The sequence below is a fragment of the Bombina bombina genome, chromosome 1, assembly GCF_027579735.1.
Source record: "Bombina bombina isolate aBomBom1 chromosome 1, aBomBom1.pri, whole genome shotgun sequence".
NCBI classification, from domain to species: domain Eukaryota; kingdom Metazoa; phylum Chordata; class Amphibia; order Anura; family Bombinatoridae; genus Bombina; species Bombina bombina.
The window spans coordinates 578,812,455-578,834,193 of record NC_069499.1 but is presented as its reverse complement, the minus strand read 5'-3'; the positions used below and the strand labels follow the sequence as shown (position 1 = coordinate 578,834,193).

The following is a 21,739-nucleotide window of genomic DNA, read 5'->3' as shown; positions in this document are numbered from 1 at the left end:
GCTGACAGTTTGACCTTTTACCTTCAAAATTTGTGAATAAATATGAGCAGGAAGAACTAAAATTAAAGGCACAGTAAAGTCAAAATTAAATTAATTCAATATAGCATGAAATTCCCTACCCTATACTAAATTGCAAATAGCCCTTAAAAGGGCCTTTTGTGGGGCATTGCCCCAAAGTAATCAGCTATTTTACCTGTAAAAAAAAATACAATACCCCCCAACATTACAACCCACATACCCCTACTCTAAAACCTACCCAACCCTCCCTTAAAAAAACCTAACACTAACCCCCTGAAGATCACCCTACCTTGAGCCGTCTTCACCCAGCCGGGCACAAGTGGTCATCCGATCCGGGCAGAAGTCTTCATCCGATCAGGGCAGAAGTCTTCATCCGATCAGGGCAGAAGAGGTCCTCCAGACGGCAGAAGTCTTCATCCAACCGGCATCTTCTATCTTCATCCATCCGGCACGGAGCGGGTCCATCTTTAAGACATCCGACGCGGAGCATCCTCTTCTTCCGATGGCCGATGACTGAATGAAGGTTCCTTTAAGTGACGTCATCCAAGATGGCATCCCTTGAATTCCGTTTGGCTGATTGAATCCTATCAGCCAATCGGAATTAAGGTAGGAAAAATCCTATTGGCTGATGCTATCTCCCAATCGGATTGAAGTTCAATCCGATTGGCTGATCCAATCAGCCAATAGGATTGACCTCGCATTCTATTGGCTGATCAGAACAGCTAATAGAATGCATCAGCCAATAGGATTTTTCCTACCTTAAATCTAAAGTTCGCAAGATGAGGTAGACGGCACTCACCACAGGCAGGGTAGTCTTCGGCGGCAACAGTCGGGGAATCAGAGCAGTCCAAGGGTAAACCACTAGAATGGTCAGGCAGGCAGGGTTTTGCAACGGTAAAGCAGTCCAAGGGTAAACCCCTAGAATGGTCAGGCAGGCAGGGTTTGGCAACAGAGAGGCAATCCAGAACAATAGGGGTTAATCAAGCAGAGTGGTCAGACAAGCAGAGATCAGCAGTAGTATATCAATCCAGCAATTTAGGGGCCTGTCGAGGATTGAATCAATGAGCAGTCTCTAGGTAAGTCATATTCTTGTGGTTGGTGAGAATCTGAATGGGATTGGCGGTGCCTTCTAACCAATAATGCCTTTCAGTCAAGGCCATCTTAATGGCTAAGGGTTCACGATTACCCACGTCGTAATTCCTCTCAGCAGGAGTAAAGAGTTTAGAGAAATAGGCTACAGGATGCAACTTGGAGGTTAAAGGATCCCTTTGGGTTAGAAATGCTCCAGCCCCTATCTCGGAGGCATCAACCTCTAAAGTGAACTGTACATCAGGATCAGGATGGCGGAGCACAGGAGCAGAACAGAAAGCCTTTTTAGACCAGTGAAGGCATATATGGCCTGAGGGGACCAATGTTTACAGTCTTTGTTCCTTTTTGTCAATTCCCCCTTTGGCTCTCTCCCCCCTCTTTGACTCTCTCCCCCCCTCTTTGACTCTCTCCCCCCCTCTTTTGCTCTCTCTCTCTCTCCCCTCTTTGGCTCTCTCCCCCCCTCTTTGGCTATCTCCCCCCTCTTTGGCTCTCCCCCCCCCCCCTCCTCTTTGGCTCTCTCTCCTCTTTGGCTCTCTCTCCTCTTTTGCTCTCTTTCCTCTTTGGCTCTCTTTCCTCTTTGGTTCTCTCTCCTCTTTGGCTCTCTCTCCTCTTTGGCTCTCTCTCTCCCCCCTCTTTGGCTCTCCCCCCCTTTGGCTCTCTCCCCCTCTTTGGCTCTCTCCCCCTCTTTGGCTCTCTCCCCCCTCTTTGACTCTCTCCCCCCCCTCTTTGACTCTCTCCCCCCCTCTTTTGCTCTCTCTCTCCCCCTGTTTGGCTCTCTTCCCCCTCTTTTGTTTCTTTCCCCCATCTTTGGGCTCTCTCCCCCCTCTTTTGGCTCTCTCCCCCCCCTCTTTGGCTCTCCTCCTCCCCCTCTTTTGGCTCTCTCTCCTCCCCCCCTTTGGCTCTCTCCCCTATTTTGCTCTCTCTCCTCTTTGGCTCTCTCTCCTCTTTGGCTCTCTTTCCTCTTTGGCTCTCTCTCTACCCCCCCCCCTTTGGCTCTCCCCCCCCCTTTGGCTCTCCCCCCCTTTGGCTCTCCCCCCCTTTGGCTCTCTCTCCCCCCTCTTCTCTTTGGCCCTTCTCCCCCCCCTCTTTGGCTCTCTCTCCTCTTTGGCTCTCTCTCCTCTTTGGCTCTCTACTCCCCCTCTTTTGCTCTCTCTCCCCTCTTTGGCTCTCGCCCCCCTCTTTTGTTCTCTCCCCCCCTCTTTGGCTCTCTCCCCCCATCTTTGGCTCTCTCCCCCCCTCTTTGGCTCTCTCTAACCCCCTCTTTGGCTCTCTCTCCCCCCTCTTTGGCTCTCTCCCCTCTTTTGCTATCTCTCCTCTTTGGCTCTCTTTCCTCTTTGGCTCTCTTTCCTCTTTGGCTCTCTCTCCTCTTTGGCTCTCTCTCCTCTTTGGATCTCTCTCCTCTTTGGCTCTCTTTCCTCTTTGGCTCTCTCTCTCCCCCCTCTTTGGCTCTCCCCCACCTTTGGCTCTCCCCCCCCTTTGGCTCTCTCCCCCCCCCCTTTGGCCCTCTCCCCCCCCCCTTTTGGCTCTCCCCCCCCCCCTCTCTTTGGCTCTCTCCCCCCCCTCTTTTGCTCTCTCCCCCCCCCCCTCTTTGGCTCTCTTTTGTTCTCTCCCACCTCTTTGGCTCTCTCCCCCCCTCTTTGGCTCTCTCCCCCCTCTTTGGCTCTCCCCCCCCCCTTTGGGCTCTCTCCCCTCTTTTGCTCTCTCTCCTCTTTGGCTCTCTCTCCTCTTTGGCTCTCTTTCCTCTTTGTCTCTCTCTCTCCCCCCCCCTTTGGCTCTCACCCCCCTTTGGCTCTACCCCACCTTTGGCTCTCTCCCCCCACCCTTTGGCTCTCTCTCCCCCCTCTTTGGCTCTCTCTCCCCCCTCTTTGGCTCTCTCTCCTCTTTGGCTCTCATCCCCCCTCTTTTGCTCTCTCTCTCCCCTCTTTGGCTCTCTCCCCCCTCTTTTGTTCTCTCCCTCATCTTTGGCTCTCTCCCCCCTCTTTGGCTCTCTCTCCCCTCTATTTGGCTCTCCCCCCTCTTTGGCTCTCTCCCCTCTTTTGCTCTCTCTCCTCTTCGGCTCTCTTTCCTCTTTGGCTCTCTTTCCTCTTTGGCTCTCTCTCCTCTTTGGCTCTCTTTCCTCTTTGGCTCACTCTCTCTCCCCCCTCTTTGGCTCTCCCCTCCCTCTTTGGCTCTCTCCCCCCCTCTTTGGCACTTCTCCCCCCCTCTTTGGCCCTTTTCACCTTCCCCCCCCCCCCCTCTTTGGCTCTCTCTCCTCTTTTGCTCTCTCTCCTCTTTGGCTCTCTTTCCTCTTTGGCTCTCTTTCCTCTTTGGCTCTCTCTCTCCCCCCTATTTGGTCTCCCCCCCTCTTTGGCCCTTCTCCCCCCATCTTTGGCCCTTTTCACCCCCTCTCCTGCTCCCTCTCTGGCTCTGTCTCATTGAAAGCCTTTGCCTCTCTGGCCACGCCCCCATCACGGCATCCCGCCCGACCATGCCCCATTGCGACGACACCTGCCCGGCCATGCCCCTCATCACGCCCAGTCCACGCCCCTTGCGACGCCCGACCACGCCCCTCGCAAAGCTCCCGTCGGCCACGCTCCCTGACACTCCGCTTCAGCCTTACTCTGTGCTGAGTGTCAGGATCCAAACGGTCAGGTATGTTTGTCACGTGCAGTCTCTACTGCGCATGACTGCATCTGACAAACATACTTGGCCATTTATATATAGGATAGAGAGAGAGAGAGAGAGAGAGATCTATTTAATAATAAATACAAAAATCTGAGTGAAGAATATTGGAATTTAAAAGATGCAAAATCAGCCTTAGGTTGTGTGCTTTAGATTTAACATCATGTCAGGCAAGCACACATGCAGAATTAGTTATCGTAAGGCACGTTATGTAAGTATGAAAGTATAAAACAATGATTTTTTTATAATAATTAATCATTATTATAGATACAGTAAATATACATATATATTCTATGATTTTTATAATATTTTCAATATTTTACATGTAATAAATACATAACGCACCTTAAGATAACTTATGTTGGGTTAGTGTACATGAAGATTTTGTGTACTCCTGTCGGGTTTGCACACATAAATCATATTCCCTTTGAACCCTTAGAAAAAAATTGTATTAAAATTTATCTGAATAATTTATCAGATTGTGTGTATATGAGTGTAACAGTTTATTTTAGTGTATGTATCTTGTGTTTGGTGCAAACTTTTATTTGATCCTTAACCCTTTATGCAATGTCGTCAGTCGAGTTAACGCAATGCGCATTAAATTCAATTGCACTCGAGCGAACACGTTTACTTTCAACTTCAAATGAACGCACCCGCGATATTTCTATATTGCTCATGTGCTAACGTTAGCGCACCTGTAATCTAGCTCTCTGTATGGTTGGTTTATAGCCTTCTGATAACAGTTATTTATGAGTTATAAAGTTATTTTGTTAGGCAATATTCTTCCATTTTTATAACCATGGTAAAAGTGTTTGTATAACACGTACAAATCACTAATGTAATGTTTATATGTGAAATAATTATATCACTTACCTATGTTTTGTGTGTTACTCTTTGGTCCATAGGTTCCCCTTTGGACTGAAATCTCGGGATGTGTGTAAAAGTCTCCTGCTTTTCAGTTTATATTTCCCCTCTTACGTCAATGTGTGTGTAGATTTGAACATCTGCCTATTTCTACGTTCATATTAATGTTTGATTCATCCCAAATCTAATTCATAAGAACACACATTGGTATATTTTTCACAATAAATAAATATTCTATGCCACCAGATGGAGCTATTTTTACATTATATCCCATAAATTCTAATGAATTCCTTTTTTGGTTTTCACAGGGATAAGATTCCAGTTTATTTACAACATCCCAGAGTAACTTACTTACCTTTTTACAGTAGTAAGGCTGACAGTTTGACCTTTTACCTTCAAAATTTGTGAATAAATATGAGCAGGAAGAACTAAAATTAAAGGCACAGTAAAGTCAAAATTAAATTAATTCAATATAGCATGAAATTATAAGCAACTTTCCAATTTCCTTATACAGTATTATCAATATTTCTTAATTATCTTTTTTTATATCTTTTGTTAAAAAGTAATCCTAGGTGAGCTCAAGACCCTGCACCACCAGGCAGCAGTGTTTGAAACATTGTTCATTGTAATGTTATACATAGTTACAAACACAGCTGTCCTAGACTGCTATAAACATGTGCACACTCCTAAGCTCCTTTCAGCTTACCTTGGTTTAGTCTTCAACAAAGAATACCAAGAAAACAAAGTCAATTTGATAATAGAAGTAAATTGGAAAGTTGTTTAAATTTGCATGTTCTATCTCTATCAATAAAGTTTAAATTTCACTTTGCTGTCCCTTTAACACAGAACAGTATGGGCTCCATTTATTGAGCTGTGAATACAGCTTTGGTTTCCTTGCTATACAGGCTTTATCAAGCATTTTTGTGTTTGGGGAGATAAAATGTCCCAAAAATAATATCAAAAGCAAATTCAATATGTATGGCTTCAATACCCAACCATACTACTAACTCTAAGGCAAATATCTATAAAGATAAGTAATTTGCATCTGTATATCAATCATATTATATCTATAGGGTCATGTGAACCATCATTTGAAGAAAATTGACTTTGTTACTTATTATGGAATAGATTACTAGTGTAGCACTATTGTTAGCGTGAGGAGAGTAAACATGATCACAAAATTGCAGTCTTTTTTACAATCAAATCTATATTACAAGTGGCGCGCTGTTAAAATTAACATTTGCGTGAATTAGTGGAAATCTACGTTCCCCATGTTTTCTATGGGTAACAATCAGCGGTAATGTGATAACCTTACCTTTACAAAAAAACTACCTTTAAAAAAAAGTTAAATAAAACTAATCTTACTTTTTATAAAAAAAAAACCAGCCTGCCTATTCTAAAATGCCACCAAAAAATAAACAAGTAACCACCCCAAAATAAAAAACTTTGTGATGTGGGGGTGTGGTGAATTTGGGGTTTATAACGCAGAAGGTGAGTTTGCAATGTGGGGGTGTTGCGAGTTAGGGGTTAATAATGTAGAAGGGGACTTTGCAATGTGGGGGTGGGTGGGTTAGGGGTTAATAGTGTAGAAGGGGACTTTGTAAAGGGCTATGTGGCAGTTTAGGGGTTATTAGAGTAGGGGGCTTATGGCGATTTGAATTAGTGCACGAGAATGGGTTTTAGGTTTTTACACTTTTCTCTCTCCATTGAAGACAATGGGGGAGAATGTTAAAGCAATCACAATATACTAACTTCCACTTGTAATACGAGCACTTCCCGACTCGTGCAAACAGCAGAATTTGAGCAGTGTTAGCATGCAAGCAGGAGCGGTAATTACTAGTCCAATGTAAGGTATCAAATGTTTGTAAATTTATTTTTGGTAAAAAGAATAGCGCAGTCTCCTTTAATAATCAATTTTATATGTCTGGATTAATTTTTCAGAGTTTTCATTCAACTATATGTTACATATCATTTGAAAGAGGAGTTTACTATTTTTTAAATTATTGGTTTATCTATTATCCCTTTAAACCTAGTGAATGTTCCTCCACAATAATAAAACTATTGAGAGTATCAGTTTACTAAATATTTCTTTTCAGGAAAGGGTTAAGTTGCTATTGCCCTTTAAACCTAGTGTTCAGATTATTTTCATTGTAAAACCTAATAAATTGTGTAAGAGTTTAACTCACAACACAGAATGTACACCACTGTCTCTAATGTTAATTCTGATTCTTGTGCATGGTGATATCACCACTAATATTTGTGTATGGGTGTTCAGAGATGTGGCAAGAGGAGGCAAATGTTCTCCCTGGGATTATGCTCCTTATATCTAAGCACAAGGACTAGACAAGTGCGAAAAATTGTTTAGGATGAATCATTTGGTACAATTTTTTTTATAAATGGTGCCTTAGAATAGTTCATCAGGTCATTTGGTTCAGATGGATTTTTTCAACTGTATCCATCTGTTGATGAAATTACTTTGCTATTTTTTCCTAAGGAGAACATATTTAAGGCATCATTGGTGCAGCTGCACAACAGCACTAACGGAAACACATGCGCCCAAAGCAATAGTGAAACAGCAGGATGTACAGGACAGAAAATAAACCTGCTGAACATCGGTACCACAACAAGCAAGGCACAAGAAGGCTTGGGTGTGGACCTAACACCATGGACAGTAGAACAGCATAATCTGAAAAAAATCATAAGTTGGAGAAGCAGCAGTAGTAACAATGGTTGTCCCAACCCAGGTGGCAGTTTTTTTTCCATAACTCGCGCCAGTGGCGGCTGGTGAATTTTTAAGATGGTGGTGCACAAGACCCCGCCCCTTTGAAAAAGCCCCACCTATTTGAACCAAAGTAGCCTCTGGTGTAAATTGAACAAGATGAATAGTTGATTAGTTGATTTATTGTTTGCCTGTTTTCAAACATATGGGTGCATTATATAATTTTTATGTAAGCCGCTACACCTACTAATATATACTTTTTTTATGGGCATTTTTTTTTTAAAGTTAATTGAATTAAACTTTTTTTTTTATTATTGATTTTACAGTGCTGAATAAAGCAGCTTTTTATTTGGAAGTTGTCAATAGCCACTGCGCAATAGAGTCCCAGTACCCAGTATTAGCTTCACCATACATTTAATCAGCTTGTACTCAAACAGGTTAAAACATTTTTTACATAAAAAAGGTCAACAGTAGCACTTTCATCTTCATTATAGAATCACTTAATAATAAAGTAAATATTTCAACTTTAAATCAATAACAAGTAAGTGCTTTACGTGTTATAGTCTACACTACAGGATGCAAAATGTAGCTCCATTTCCAAGCCAGCCATTCATATGTATTATTACCAAGCACGGTTTTCTGTCCCTTTTAAAAAAAATTACAGGAGGATAATGAAAGCATTTAAAAATAACTTTAATTTATTGATATACAAATCTGGAGCATTTTATACTTTTAAATAAAAAAATCTGCTGGGGGGCAGAGTCAATAGCCGAGGCAGGCAGAAGCAAAACTCTTTGGCTCCTAGGCGTTAAGTCAAAATAATATCTGTTTTCAGTAACAGTTCCCTTTACTTCTATATGTGGGATACTTATAAAAGGTCAGTACCTCAAAGATGTATGATCTATGAAGGAAAATGCTACAAAATCAAGGTTTATTGCCTTCCTCTGAAGAGAGTCTCCGCATTGTGAGTGACTTAGCTAATGGGCCTTCCTCTACTACTATTAGTCCAAATCTACACCGGAAGAAGCCTGAAGCTGCTATCCAAATGGAGGAAGATCTTGAGCTAATACACGCTATGCTTCAAAATTTGGATCGACAGATGATGAACTGCTATACAGATCTCTCAGATTCCTTAGGTACAGCAGTGAGGGGATTGACCAGCAAGATATTATTCGGCAAGGAACCTAAAAATACTAAGTCAAACCTACCGCTAGACTGCCTGCTCTTGACGCTTCAAGAACGAGAACAGAAACAACCATTACCATCTATTATCAATAACTACGGCATTGATATCCCTTCTCAGGACCAGTGTGACCGGCTCCTCTTAGACCAGACACTGATTGCTACAAGCACCGCTTCTCTGCCAGAGCAGTCCTTACAGCAGGCTGAGCTATGAGGGTTGTATGGGCACAAGCCTCTACTCGCAGTAGTGGAGACTCAATGCTTTTTTTTGTGCAGAGGTGAGTGGATGGATAGTTGCGACAGAGACCCGACTTCTACATTACCACAGTCCTCACAGAATTGGGTACAGAGACCGGTTAGTCTTCTTGTGATGAGCCCTGCTTGCATTTTTGCGATACAGCCCCCTGACTATATTGCTCCAGAACGAGAGACCTTTTATTTTGCGCTAGTGAGCTCCATTCGTTTTTTCCTGGGCATGGAGCACGCTACGCCCTGTTCACTAAGAGACTGGCTCAGTAGTCTTTGGGTCAATTATCTGAAGAAGGCTGGTATAGGATGACCTCATGAATGGCAACTGGATCTATCAGAGTTTATATTAACATTCTTTTCAGTGTCCTCTCCTCCTTTGCAGTTTTTGTTTGTTTAAATTGAAAGGCACTGACTCCTATGATTTCTACTAATCTAAATTTAAACAGGTGCTGCTTAAATTATTTTGACTACATAACCCTGGAATTATATTTGTTTTTCTCTATGTCGTTTATTTTCTGTATTTTAGTATTTCAGGATTGCATTGGTTGTTTAGTTTAACACGGTTCACTGCTTATGTTAATATTTTGATTGAGACGCTGTGTAAGCTCTTGTAGCTATTGCTAATACTCTTATTTTATCATACACTTTAATATGGCATTTCTCTAGTTTACTTGAGGGTTTTATAAATACCCCTATTTTCATAATTCTGTTCTGTTAACTGAGGAGACTACTAATTCATGGATGTATTATTTATGAATAGGCTATTTTAGACTGTAACTTTATTGCATATTAGGAACTATTTTTGGTTGTTTTGCCTATGCTAATATAAGGCTCTAGTGTTTACCTTTATTACTGCCTCTGTATACTTAAGCTCTTTTAAGCAGTTAATATATTTATAAATATCCCAGTGGCCTCCGCCTTTACTCTTTCTGCCTAATGAGATGTTATCTTCACTTTCTTAGGGTGGCCACAACTAATTTAATACTAGGCAATGTAGTGCCCAAACCCCATAATTCCCATACTTCAGACAAAAAAATTCTTTTTTTTCCCCTCTGGTCCTATGTTAGTTGGCAGTTATGTAGCATCAGGTCATCCCTTCCGGTTTTAGGTACAGTAGAGAACCCAAGAACACTGTTACTCTATAACCCCTAGGATTATAAGACTTGACATTAGGAAAGCCCACAGTCCACATATGATCTTGAAGTAGGTTCCCTATACCATTTAGAACCTAACAGATAATATAACCCTTCATACTTAAGTGGCATGTTAGGTATCCGACCTTAGTCCCTGGCTAATTTAACTACCTTATAGCTCCAACTTTGATTTTCCAACGATGATAACCTCTTTCAGACTATCCTAATGAATTGGCTGGCTGTGCTGCCCTTAAAGGTGTGAGGATAGTATGTTATTGCTACTGAGGGTTATCAACCTTAAACTACTTGTAGGGTTGCAGGTTGCTCCCACTACTAGGTCCGTATATACCACTACATATTGGTCACTACCCTACTTGTCTTCTACCCGGCATCTCCCACTAATAAATCTAGCAAGCCACTATTTTATAGTTCCCTTTATTTGGTGTATATGCATCAATAGTCAAATGTAGAGATACACTAAGCCTAAATTCCTATCGGAGCAGTCTCCATCCTAACTATAGTATTTAGTTGAACTCCATCTTTCTATTATCTTTTTCATTGCCTTTACCATAGATAAGGCACAATTCTTACAAAGGCCCGCCCCTCCCTCCCCCCCTCCCCTCCATTAAACTAAAGCAGTGCTTACCTGCTGACTTACCCCAAACTTTCTCTTTTTTTTTTTTTCTCTATTATTTTACACCTTATATATTTACTTAATCTCAAAAGTGACCAACTTCAAAGCCAATTTCCTCCCCCAGATTATATAAGTTTTGTTGGGTTCAAGAGTAACCCTTAGTGCCAAAGGAGGAATTCATCTAAGAAAATAATATAAAAATGAGGCTCTAGACTACTACCTATAATGACTTACTACCTTACTTTTACTGTATTTGAAGCTATTTGTTTTGTATAGCTCTTGTCGCTTGTGTTTTATGGTATTTCATTTAAGTTGTATTTTCTCTTACACAACCTCAATAAAAAATTTAAAATGAAAAAAAAAAAATCTGCTGTTGCAGGCAGCACAGCTTAACGATAGCAGCTGCACTAGGGGTTTAAGGCTGGGCATAAAACACATTCTCCTTTCTGCATCTCCTTTCTCTGTTAAGGAAAATGCTTTTTATCTTGAAGTTGAACTCACACACACTCCTCTGTCTCCTCTCACTGCCCTGTTATGTAGGCTATGGCTACTGTCAGCTTTCTGCCGGCACACAGTCCAGTGAGAGGAGGCAAGATGAGAATGTGTGATAGTTTAAGATAAAAAAGTATTTTCTGTAGCCGAGAGGAGGTGCAGAAAGAAAAATGTATTTTGTGCCCTGCCTTTAACCCCTGGTGCAGCTGCTAGTGTTGAGCTGCGTTTCAGTAGGGAAACTCACTGGTTATGCTTCCTTACTTTGCACTCTGCTCCAGTCTACCACTAGTACTCTTTGAACTGCTGAAGTTGAACACTGGCCCTGATAGGGAGTAACTGACGTTCACACCGCCGATGAGGGGAGGAGGAGCCTCTTTACCTGTCATGTGACCTGGTGAGTGGTGACTAGGGATGGGCGAATGTTTTGCAACATTCGAAAAACGGCACGAATTTTAACACATTCGTTCGAATCGAATTTCAAATGTTTACATAACATTCTAACATTCGATTTTCGAATGTTCGGTTTCGAATTTTACGATTACATTCGAAAATATTCTTTTCGAAAAATTCGAATTTAGATTGTAATAGTATTTCTAATGCTTTTTCTTTAAATGTAATATTCGAATTATGCAATATTCGAATTCGAAAAATTCGAATTTAGATTGTAATAGTATTTCTAATGCTTTTTCTTTAAATGTAATATTCGAATTATGCAATACGTGTATTCGAATTCGAAAAATTCGAATTTAAATTGTAATAGTATTTCTAATGCTTTTTCTTTAAATGTAATATTCAAATTATGCAATATTCGAATTCGAAAAATTCAAATTTATATTTGAATTCGAAAAATTCAAATTTATATGTTTGTAATAGTATTTCTAATGCTTTCTTTAAATGTAATATTCGAATTATGTAATATTCTATATGGAAACATTCAAAATGATATATTTGTATCTATTATGTATCAGTTTACTAGATTCCCGCCCTACCACATGAACTATTGAACTTCTGAATAGTATTTGTTAAATAGAATGTTAAATTCGAAATTTCGACATTCGATATAATTATAAACATTCGAATTCGAAAATGACATTCGAAAACTGTAAATAACATTCAATTTTCGAATTTTAAGAATATTCGTTCTTATCGACATTCGGATTTAGAATTAGAATTTCGGTAATAACATTCGTTCTACATTTGAAATTCGAAAATTTACACATTCGCCCATCCCTAGTGGTGACGTCTGGCTCTTCTCTCACTCGCACAGTAAAATCTGTGCGGTTAAGCTAGAATAGGGGCTGGGTCGGAGCAGTGCTGCAGTCACTTAGAAATAAGTGTAAAGGGCTTTGCCAGGCTATACCTCTCTATCGCACATGTGGTAAAAAAGGCAATATTTTTTTTAACAAACTGGACAGTCTGGACTGGAATCTTTTTTAGCTGAATGAATATAATTTTTCCAATAGAGGGGCTATCGAAAAAAATTATATTTATTCAGCCCCAAAAAAATATTTTCTTTCTAGCATGCCACTTGTAATCTGTCCCAAAATCTTCAATGTCCCTTCAAGCCATCCAAGAACATAAGTTAAAGTTACTTGTATGCTGACTGAAATTTGAGTCAAATTACAATGAGTGACATTGGTGGATCGTATTGATAGTGAATCTTCTGTTGTCAGTAAAGCTGGGGATAATGAAAGATGAATTTCCTGCTACCCTATAATTTTATTCTCCTTTTATTTGTTTAAGGAACAAATTCAAAAACTATAATACAAATTTAGTGGGGTTTTTTTATTTGTCCACATGTCAAAGTTCACATATCTTATTATTATTAATGGTTATTTGTAGAGTGCCAACAGATTCTGCAGTGCTATAAACAAAGTCGGAGTACAACAAAACATTTATAGGGATCAAATGGGTAGAGGGCCCTGCCAAGAGTCGCACTGCTCTTAAGAAGGTGATCTACAAACAGCTGGACTCTTAGGCTTACATGCTAAGGGGGTTCAGGGGATAGCAATGGAGGAGAATAACTGGTATAAAGAAAGGTTAGTGTATGTTATATGCATCCCTGAACAGTAGAGTCTTTAGGGAGCACTTGAAGCTTTCAAAACTAGGGGAGAGTCTTGTGGAGCGAGGCAGAGAGTTCCACAAGATGGGAGCCTGTCTGGAGAAGTCCTGTTAACGGGAGTGTGATGATGTAACAAGAGAGGAGGAGAGTAGGAGGTCACGAGCAGAGCAAAGGGCAGGGGAGGGAGAGTATCTGGAGACAAGATCTGAGATATAATGAATACCTATTTATAATCAGTACCACAAAAGTCAGAGGAACAAGGACTTTTGTAAGGTGAGAGGATTACAATTTAAAAAAATATTTTATCCAATTTTAGATTTACTGCATTATATCTTATCTCAAAAATAAAAATACAGTTAAAAAATAAAAGGTGATACTTGCAAATCATACGAAAAAAATAGAAAAGAACATATCTAGTTTTATTAGTACCACCTGATTATTTAAATTATTTCATGAGGCTAAAATATGATCTGAATAGTGACCAAGCCACAGCTAGATGTACATAGACCTTCTGATCTTATACCCACCTCTCTCACAGCCCCACATACCTTATTTTCCATATACGATAATATCAGATCTATGACATCTTGTGAGGGTGGGGGCATGTATCTATGATACATTGATGAGAATTCATTTTGTTTGAACATATGATTGGCCATTTGAAATGTTTTAAAATGAAATCACTCACTAGAAACAAAGAAGAAAAAAAAAGATTAATGCTATGAGGGTAAAATGTTTATGTATTGTATATGCGTGTTTATATGTGTATATGTATGAATATACATATACAGTATATACACATATAAACACATAAATACACATGAATATACATATATAAGCCCTTACACATTTGTAGACACACACACACACATATATATATATATATATATATATATATATATATATATATATATATATATATATATATATATATATATAAACTGTACATTATAGCACTTTCCAGTCAAATCCCTTGACATATACCATATACCTTGTAACCCTAATAAAACAGCTTATATATTTATATGAAATATTTTTAGCAGATAGTGTATATATGAAAGTAATAGTTTATTTTAATGTATTAATGCTGTGTTTAGTACCCCTTTTTTAACCCTTACACTTTATGCTAGTTCTTCAACCGCGCTTACACTGTGCGAGCAAATATTTTTTGCACTCAAGCGCATTCGTTTACTTTTAACTTGTAATATGTATGTAAATTAACATGGTCACAATATTGCGTCTCGTGATTACAATGGCGCACCACTTGTAATCTAGTTCATAATACCTGCTGCATCAATATAGTTAATCGGTATTTACATATAATCTATTAAAGTGGAGGTCTTGTTACTCACACTGCTAAATCCCTAAAGGTGTCCTATTATGGGCCAGATTACGAGTGGAGCGCAAAATTGCTCTTGCAGGAGTGCAATATTTGTGCTCCACTTATATGAACAGCGCAATCAATTGTGCACTGGTATCTGAAGAGGCCAGCAATGTGGACGTGACCTTGGGTTCTCATTGCATAGAAGATGTGGGCTCAATAGAGCGCACTTCAATAGGCACCAATGAGACACTGCATGAGTACTAGTGCGAGCCAATGGACAGCAATTTTAAATATATATGAATATATACATATATATTTATGTGTTAATATGAGTATATACTTACAGGGAACACACAGTTTCCCCATAGACCACAATGTAAAAACACCCCACCACCCTTAAATTTTAATTTTAAACTAGTGCAGTAGTTTTCTTATGGAAAAAAAGATACTTTTTTTTTATAAAAGACCCTTTTTTGGTGGGTCATTTGGTGCACATTTAGAAATTAACCAGAGGTCTGATCTCTGGTTAATTTTCTAAGTGGTAAATGCTACAGCGACCTTGTGGTAGCAATAACCAGTCACTTGTAATGGCTGGTTAATTAAATGAGTGCTCCACTTGTAATCTAGCCCTATATAGGATGCTATATTTACACGAGTTGTGACTTTCAGCTGGCAAAATACTAAAAAAAAGTAAATAAAAATATAGGGGCCTATTTATTAATGTGCGAGCGGACATGATCCGATATTGCGGACAGGGCCGCCGTCAGGGGGTGACAGGGGCGACTCCTGTCAGGGGCCCAATGGGCCAGGGGGGCCCCATGAGGCAAGAACTAAAAAAAAAAATTTAATTTTGGCAGCCACCAGTGGGTACTACAGCAGAGTGCTAACTGAGCATGGAAAATTTTATTACAAGGAGTAAAGTATTAGCATTTGAGAGGATTTCTGAGTGTGCACTAAACCACTATGCACAGTGTGAGACAGACTTGGCACTTTGTACATTGTGTGCCTGAGTCAGACGGCAGATCACTTTCATTTGCAGAGGAGGTAGGACTTACTTAGCAAATGTTTTTTATTTCTTTGTGCAATTTTGGATTGTAACTTCAGTGTGGTAGTAGTTGTATGGTGGGGCCAGGGGTTAATAAAAACACATTTTTTTAGCAGCAGTGTATTTATGATTATTTGACAATGCTGTAGAAATTCTATATTTGAAACCATGCAGAAATGTTTCCTCCTCAATACACAAATGGTAGGTGCCCTTTTGTTACATACCAACAAGCCTAAATCCTGCATTTAACCAGATCTAATGGTATGAGTACCACAGCTTATGCTTCCACTAAGACCATATAGAGTACAGCATTTTCAAAATCCATAAGTACAGCTGACAGATTAGAACATTTGTACACTATATTTGAAGTGGTGCTCTTGGTTGGGGAAAATGGGGGGGAAATGGGGGGAAAAAATCAAACAAATATATGTCAACCTTTTAAAAGTACTTTTCTTCATCTAGCCATCTACCCAGATCATTAATGTACAATTTTGAATTCACAGAATTATTTTTGTTTACACGTTTAAAAATATGATTCTTTAAAAAGTGATCTCTTAATTTCTGCAATTTTTTTTATCATGCATGTCACACACTGTTGATTTAGTGGATGCAAGGTGCATAAATGTTTCCTCCTGTGAGTGTTTCTGTGGGTGTCTGTGTTTATGTCTTTGTGCTTTGGTTTGTGTCTCTATGAGTGTGTATGTATTTTTTTCTGTGGGTCTCTCTGTGAGGGTGGGTGTGTATGTCTTTGTGCATTTTCTGTGGATGTCTGTGAGGGTGTGTGCATATGTCTTTGAGTTTTTTCTATGGGTGTCTCTGCGAGGGTGTGTGTATGTTTGTTGGCGCTCTACAAATAACCGATAATAATAAATAATAATAATAATGTTTGCCTTTGTGTATTTTCTCTGGATGTCTATCTATGTCTATGGATGTCTCTGTGAGGGTGTGTGTGTATGTATGTATGTATGTCTGTGTTTTCTGTGGATGTCTCTGTGAGGGTGTGTGTTTTCTGTGGGTGTCTCTGTGAGGGTGTGTGTATGTCTTTGTGCATTTTCTGAGGCTGTCTCTGTCAGTGTTTCCTTGGGTGTATGTGCAAGTTTGAGTTTGTGTGTGTGTGTGTCCATTGTCTGTTCCTTTTTAGTACATTTTGACCTTACTACTGATTATTCAAATCTTTCTACAGACTTTGAGACCTTTATGGAAGTCACCAATCCACCATTTAACCTTTAAATTATTGTTTAGGCAGTTCAGGGCCCTTCCTTTCAGCCACTGCATGCTGTTGTCATCATTTAGTTGGCATCTTCCTTTACAAAAAGATAATCAGAACTCCATATTTTGTTTTCTAAATCTCCTTTTTTCTACAGAACTGTAGTCTACCTCTTTACTTGTCAGGTCAATGTAATCAAGTGCTGAGTGTCTGTGTCTGAGTGCGTTTGTGTGTTCCTTTACGTGTCTGCTAGAATGCCTATATGTGAATCCTTATGTGTGAGTGTGTTTGTGTTTCAGTGTATGAGTGTGTCTGTGTGTGTGTTTGTATGCATGTTTGTATGTTACTACCTTTACGACATTTCCAAGTTTAAATAGACACTTTAGAAAAAAGTGCATATACGTTTTAGTCACTTGGTCAAAAATTGTACATGTCAAAGGGGGGGGGGCCCTAATCAATGGTTAAGTCAGGGGCCCCAAAATTTCTAGTGGCGGCCCTGATTGCGGATCATGTCTGTTGCACATCGATAAATGCCAACAGCATACACTCTCGGGACTTATCATTGCACCAGCAGTTCTTGTGAACTGCTGGCGCAATGCCGCCCCCTGCAGATTTGCGACCAATCGGCTAGCATGGGGTGTCAATCAACCCGATCGTATTCGATTGGTTTGATTTCTGTCCGCCGCCTCAGAGCAGGCGGACAAGTTATGGAGCAGCAGTCTTTATATGTCCCATTATCTTTAAAGCAAAATGCATTTTTTTTTAAGTAAAATCTGGCGTCAATACCACAAAACTAAGGGCTAGATTACAAGTGGAGCTGTGTTTTGCGTTTTCGCTATAGCAGCACCTAGGATTTACATTTTTTTGTGCTAGTCGGATTACCCATGCACATATTTCCCTATAGAAGTCAATGAAGAAAAAAAAAGGAAAAAAAAGCTTAACACCCCACCATCGCGCAAACACAATCACATATTCGCATTCCCCATAGAAGTCAATGGAGAGAGAAAAAAGTTGAAAAAAAACCTCACTATTGCGAAAACAACATAGCATATTCTCATTAGTGAATGTGAAATATTTAGAGTAAATACATAGTTAAAACCTTTATTAAATATGAATATAAATTCGTTTTTTCATGTTTTCATCTACTTAAAGGGACACTGAACCCAAAATTTTTCTTTCATGAATCAGATAGAGCATGCAATTTTAAGCAACTTTCTAATTTACTTCTATTATCAATTTTTCTTCATTCCCTTGCTATCTTTATTTAAAAAAAGAAGGCATCTAAGCTAAGGAGACAGCAAATTTTTGGTTCAGACCATAGACAGCACTTGTTTATTGGTGCTGTCCAATCAGCAAGGAAAAACCCAGGTTGTTCACAAAAAATGGGCCTACATCTAAACTTACATTCTTGCTTTTCAAATAAACATACCAAGAGAATGAAGAAAATGTGATAATAGGAGTAAATTAGAAAGTTGCTTAAAATTGCATGCTCTATCTGAATTATGAAAGAAAAAAATTAGGTTCAGTGTCCCTTTAATGGCAAAGGGCTTTAATGTGTATATATATATATATATATATATATATATATATATATATATACTATTATATATATATATATATATATATATATATATATATATATATATATATATATATATATATACATATACTAGGCGATAAGCCTAAAAGGGCTTTGAAGGGCATTGCCCTGAGTTAAACAGTTCTTTTACCTAAAAAAATTACCAATTACCCCCTAACAGTAAAACCACCCAACTAGTGATGTTGCGAATAGTTCGCCGGCGAATAGTTCGTGGCGAACATAGCATGTTCGCGTTCACTGCAGCGGGCGAACATATGCAATGTTCGATCAGCCCCCTATTCTTCATCATTGAGTAAACTTTGACCCTTTACCTCACAGTCAGAAGACACATTACAGCCAATCAGTGGCAGACACTCCCTCCCAGACCCTCCCACCTCCTGGACAGCATCCATTTTAGATTCATTTGGAAGCTGCATTCTTAGTGAGAGGAGGGACAGTCTAGCTGCTGCTGATTTAATAGGGAAATTAATAGCTAGGCTAGTGTATTCAGTGTCCACTACAGTCCTGAAGGACTCATCTGATCTCTGCTGTAAGGACATCACCCCAAAAAGCCCTTTTTAGGGCTAGAACATCAGTCTGCTTTTTTTTTTTTTTCCTGTGTAATTGCAGTTGCCTGCCTGCCAGCGTGTGTGTCAGGCTCACAGCGTATACTGTGCCCACTTGCCCAGTGCCACCACTCATATCTGGTGTAACAGTAGTGTAGATTTAAAAAAAAAAACTTTTTTGACTGTGTTAAATAATAGCAGTCAGTTTCCTTCACACGTGTGCGTTTCAGGGCCTGCCTGCCAGGGCACAGTGACACCCCAGTGCAACTCATATCTGGTGTAACAGTAGTGTAGATTTAAAAAAAAAAAAACTTTTTTGACTGTGTTAAATAATAGCAGTCAGTTTCCTTCACACATGTGCGTTTCAGGGCCTGCCTGCCAGGGCAAAGTGTCACCCCAGTGCAACTCATATCTGGTGTAACAGTAGTGTAGATTTAAAAAAAAAAAAACACTTTTTTGACTGTGTTAAATAATAGCAGTCAGTTTCCTTCACACGTGTGCGTTTCAGGGCCTGCCTGCCAGGGCACAGTGTCACCCCAGTGCAACTCATATCTGGTGTAACAGTAGTGTAGATTTAAAAAAAAAAACACTTTTTGACTGTGTTAAATAATAGCAGTCAGTTTCCTTCACACGTGTACGTTTCAGGGCCTGCCTGCCAGGGCACAGTGTCACCCCAGTGCAACTCATATCTGGGTTAACAGTACTGTAGATTTAAAAAAAACAAAAACACTCTTTTGACTTTGTTAAATAATAACAGTCAGTTTCCTTCACACGTTTGCGTTTCAGGGCCTGCCAGGGCACAGTGTCACACCAGTGCAACTCATATCTGGTGTAACAGTAGTGTAGATTTAAAAAAAACAACACTTTTTTGACTGTGTTAAATAATAACAGTCAGTTTCCTTCACATGTGTGCGTTTCAGTGCCTGCCAGGGCACAGTGTCACACCAGTGCAACTCATATCTGGTGTAACCGTAGTGTACATTTAAAAAAAAAAATACAATTTTGACTGTAATAGATTGAATAGCAGTTAGTTGTCTGCAAGCATGTGTGTCAGGCCTACAGTGTCTACTCTGCCAACTTCTGCCAGTGCACAGTGCTACTCATATCTGTGTTCAGAGGCCACGTACCCCAAACTCGAACATTTCTGAGGACATAGTTGACTGGCTAACACAGGACACCCAATCTTCTACAGCTTAGCTTCGGGCACCTCTCAAGTTATGATTGATGCGCAACCATTATTGCCAGATGATGTAGATAACAGGGATATGTCTCAGTCAGGCAGCATTACACACATGGACGTACGGTCTGATGATGATGATGTTGTACCCGCTGCAGGAGTTTGGTCTGTCACTGTGAAGCGGGCGTAACCCTTACACTACCTGATCGATACAACATCATACCTGATGTTTTAAAGCACGTTATTCCAAACAATTTAGGAATGTTAGGTGATTTATGCCCTTTATGGCTTAAAACCAGACTCTGCATCAACTATGTAATTTTCCATGGGAGTTTTGCCATGGATCCCCCTCTTGCATGCCACAGTCCAGGTGTTAGTCCCCTTGAAACAACTTTCCCATCACTATTATGGCCAGAAAGAGTCCCTGTGGGTTTTAAAATTCGCCTGCCCATTGAAGTCAATGGGGGTTCGCCCAGTTTGCCAACTTTTGGGGAAGTTCGCTGTTCGCGAACCCAAATTTTTAGGTTTGCAACATTACTACACCCAACCAACCCCCCCAAATAAAAAAAACTAAGTCTAAAAAAACCTAAGCTACCCATTGCCCCTAAAGAGGCATTTGTATGGGCATTGTCCTTAAAAGGGAATTCAGCTCTTTTACTGCAATTAAAAGGGCAATCAGCTCTTTTACAGCCCAAAAAACCCTAATAAAAAAAAAGCCACCCCAAAAATTTAAAAAAGCCTAAGACTAAGAGGGCTGGACTGGGAAATCAGACCGGCCCTGGAAATTTGTATAGACCGGCCAAGCCACGTCCCCTCCAGTCCAGCCACTCCCTCGCCAGCCCAGCCCATGCAAATTCTGAAACTTGCCAAAAATAATGCTGCAGTGCTCCCCTCCCTCAAGTAAACCTCCCAGACCCCTTCAGTGCTGAAACATCGCTGCAATTAATCACCCAGAGGTCCCCTTCAGGGATGACTTGTTTAAACTATGGAGGCAAATGACTAAACATTCCTTACAAAAGCCTGTGTAAATATGGGCTCCCTCACGCCAGCAGCTGCACTGACACCTGCAAACTTGGTCTTTGATATAAGTTGTTTTTGTTTTCTTGTTTTCATATATATCATTCATTTACATTTAATTATTAAAAAAATATACTAGTAGTACATACTGTGAATTGATGATCGATTCCAGAGACTGTACTTGAAGTTGAACTGTCTGACTGTCTGACTGTCACTGCTGCTTGCTGGCTGCCAACTGCCAAGTTGCCAACTTGCCGCCGTTTTTTTGTGTGTGTCCACTCTCCACTGGCACTGTCCCGACACCCGCCGTCAATCTAGTCCCTGCTCCCACACGTGACCCCATGTGGCTGCTGCAACTTATACTCCTCAAGTCGGCTCAAAGGCGCTCCCAGGGCCAGGCTGAGGCTCGCTCCCTCCACTATAACTATCATGTGTCACGTGTGAGAAGTTGAACGTAAGACACAGATTCAGTCTACTCACGTCACTCACGTAAGCCGCCGGCCCGCCCCACCTGACCCGGCCCGCCGCTGCGCCACATAACTAAGATCTGTGATAATTCCATCCTGAGTGACCTCCCTCTCCCTGGCCTGGTGACCCGTCTGGCCCGCTGCCTCATTGACACTGTGACAGACTGAGCCTGTGACTGTGAGTGACAAACAAACACACGCTCAGTCAGTCACTGTCTCTGAGTGAATCAATGAATGAATGATTTTTTGCTCCA

General features: G+C 40.3%; 1 protein-coding gene across 1 annotated transcript in view; it reads right to left on the bottom strand.

The window, feature by feature from the left end:
* The window catches only part of LOC128638847 (uncharacterized), a 231,332-nt gene extending 217,549 nt beyond the window's left edge, over positions 1–13,783 (bottom strand). Inside the window, exon 1 of the mRNA XM_053690982.1 lies at positions 13,652–13,783. Coding sequence (XP_053546957.1) covers positions 13,652–13,762 — 111 coding nt within the window. The 5' untranslated portion in view covers positions 13,763–13,783. The remainder of the gene's footprint in view (positions 1–13,651) is intronic.
* Positions 13,784–21,739: the final 7,956 nt, after the last annotated feature.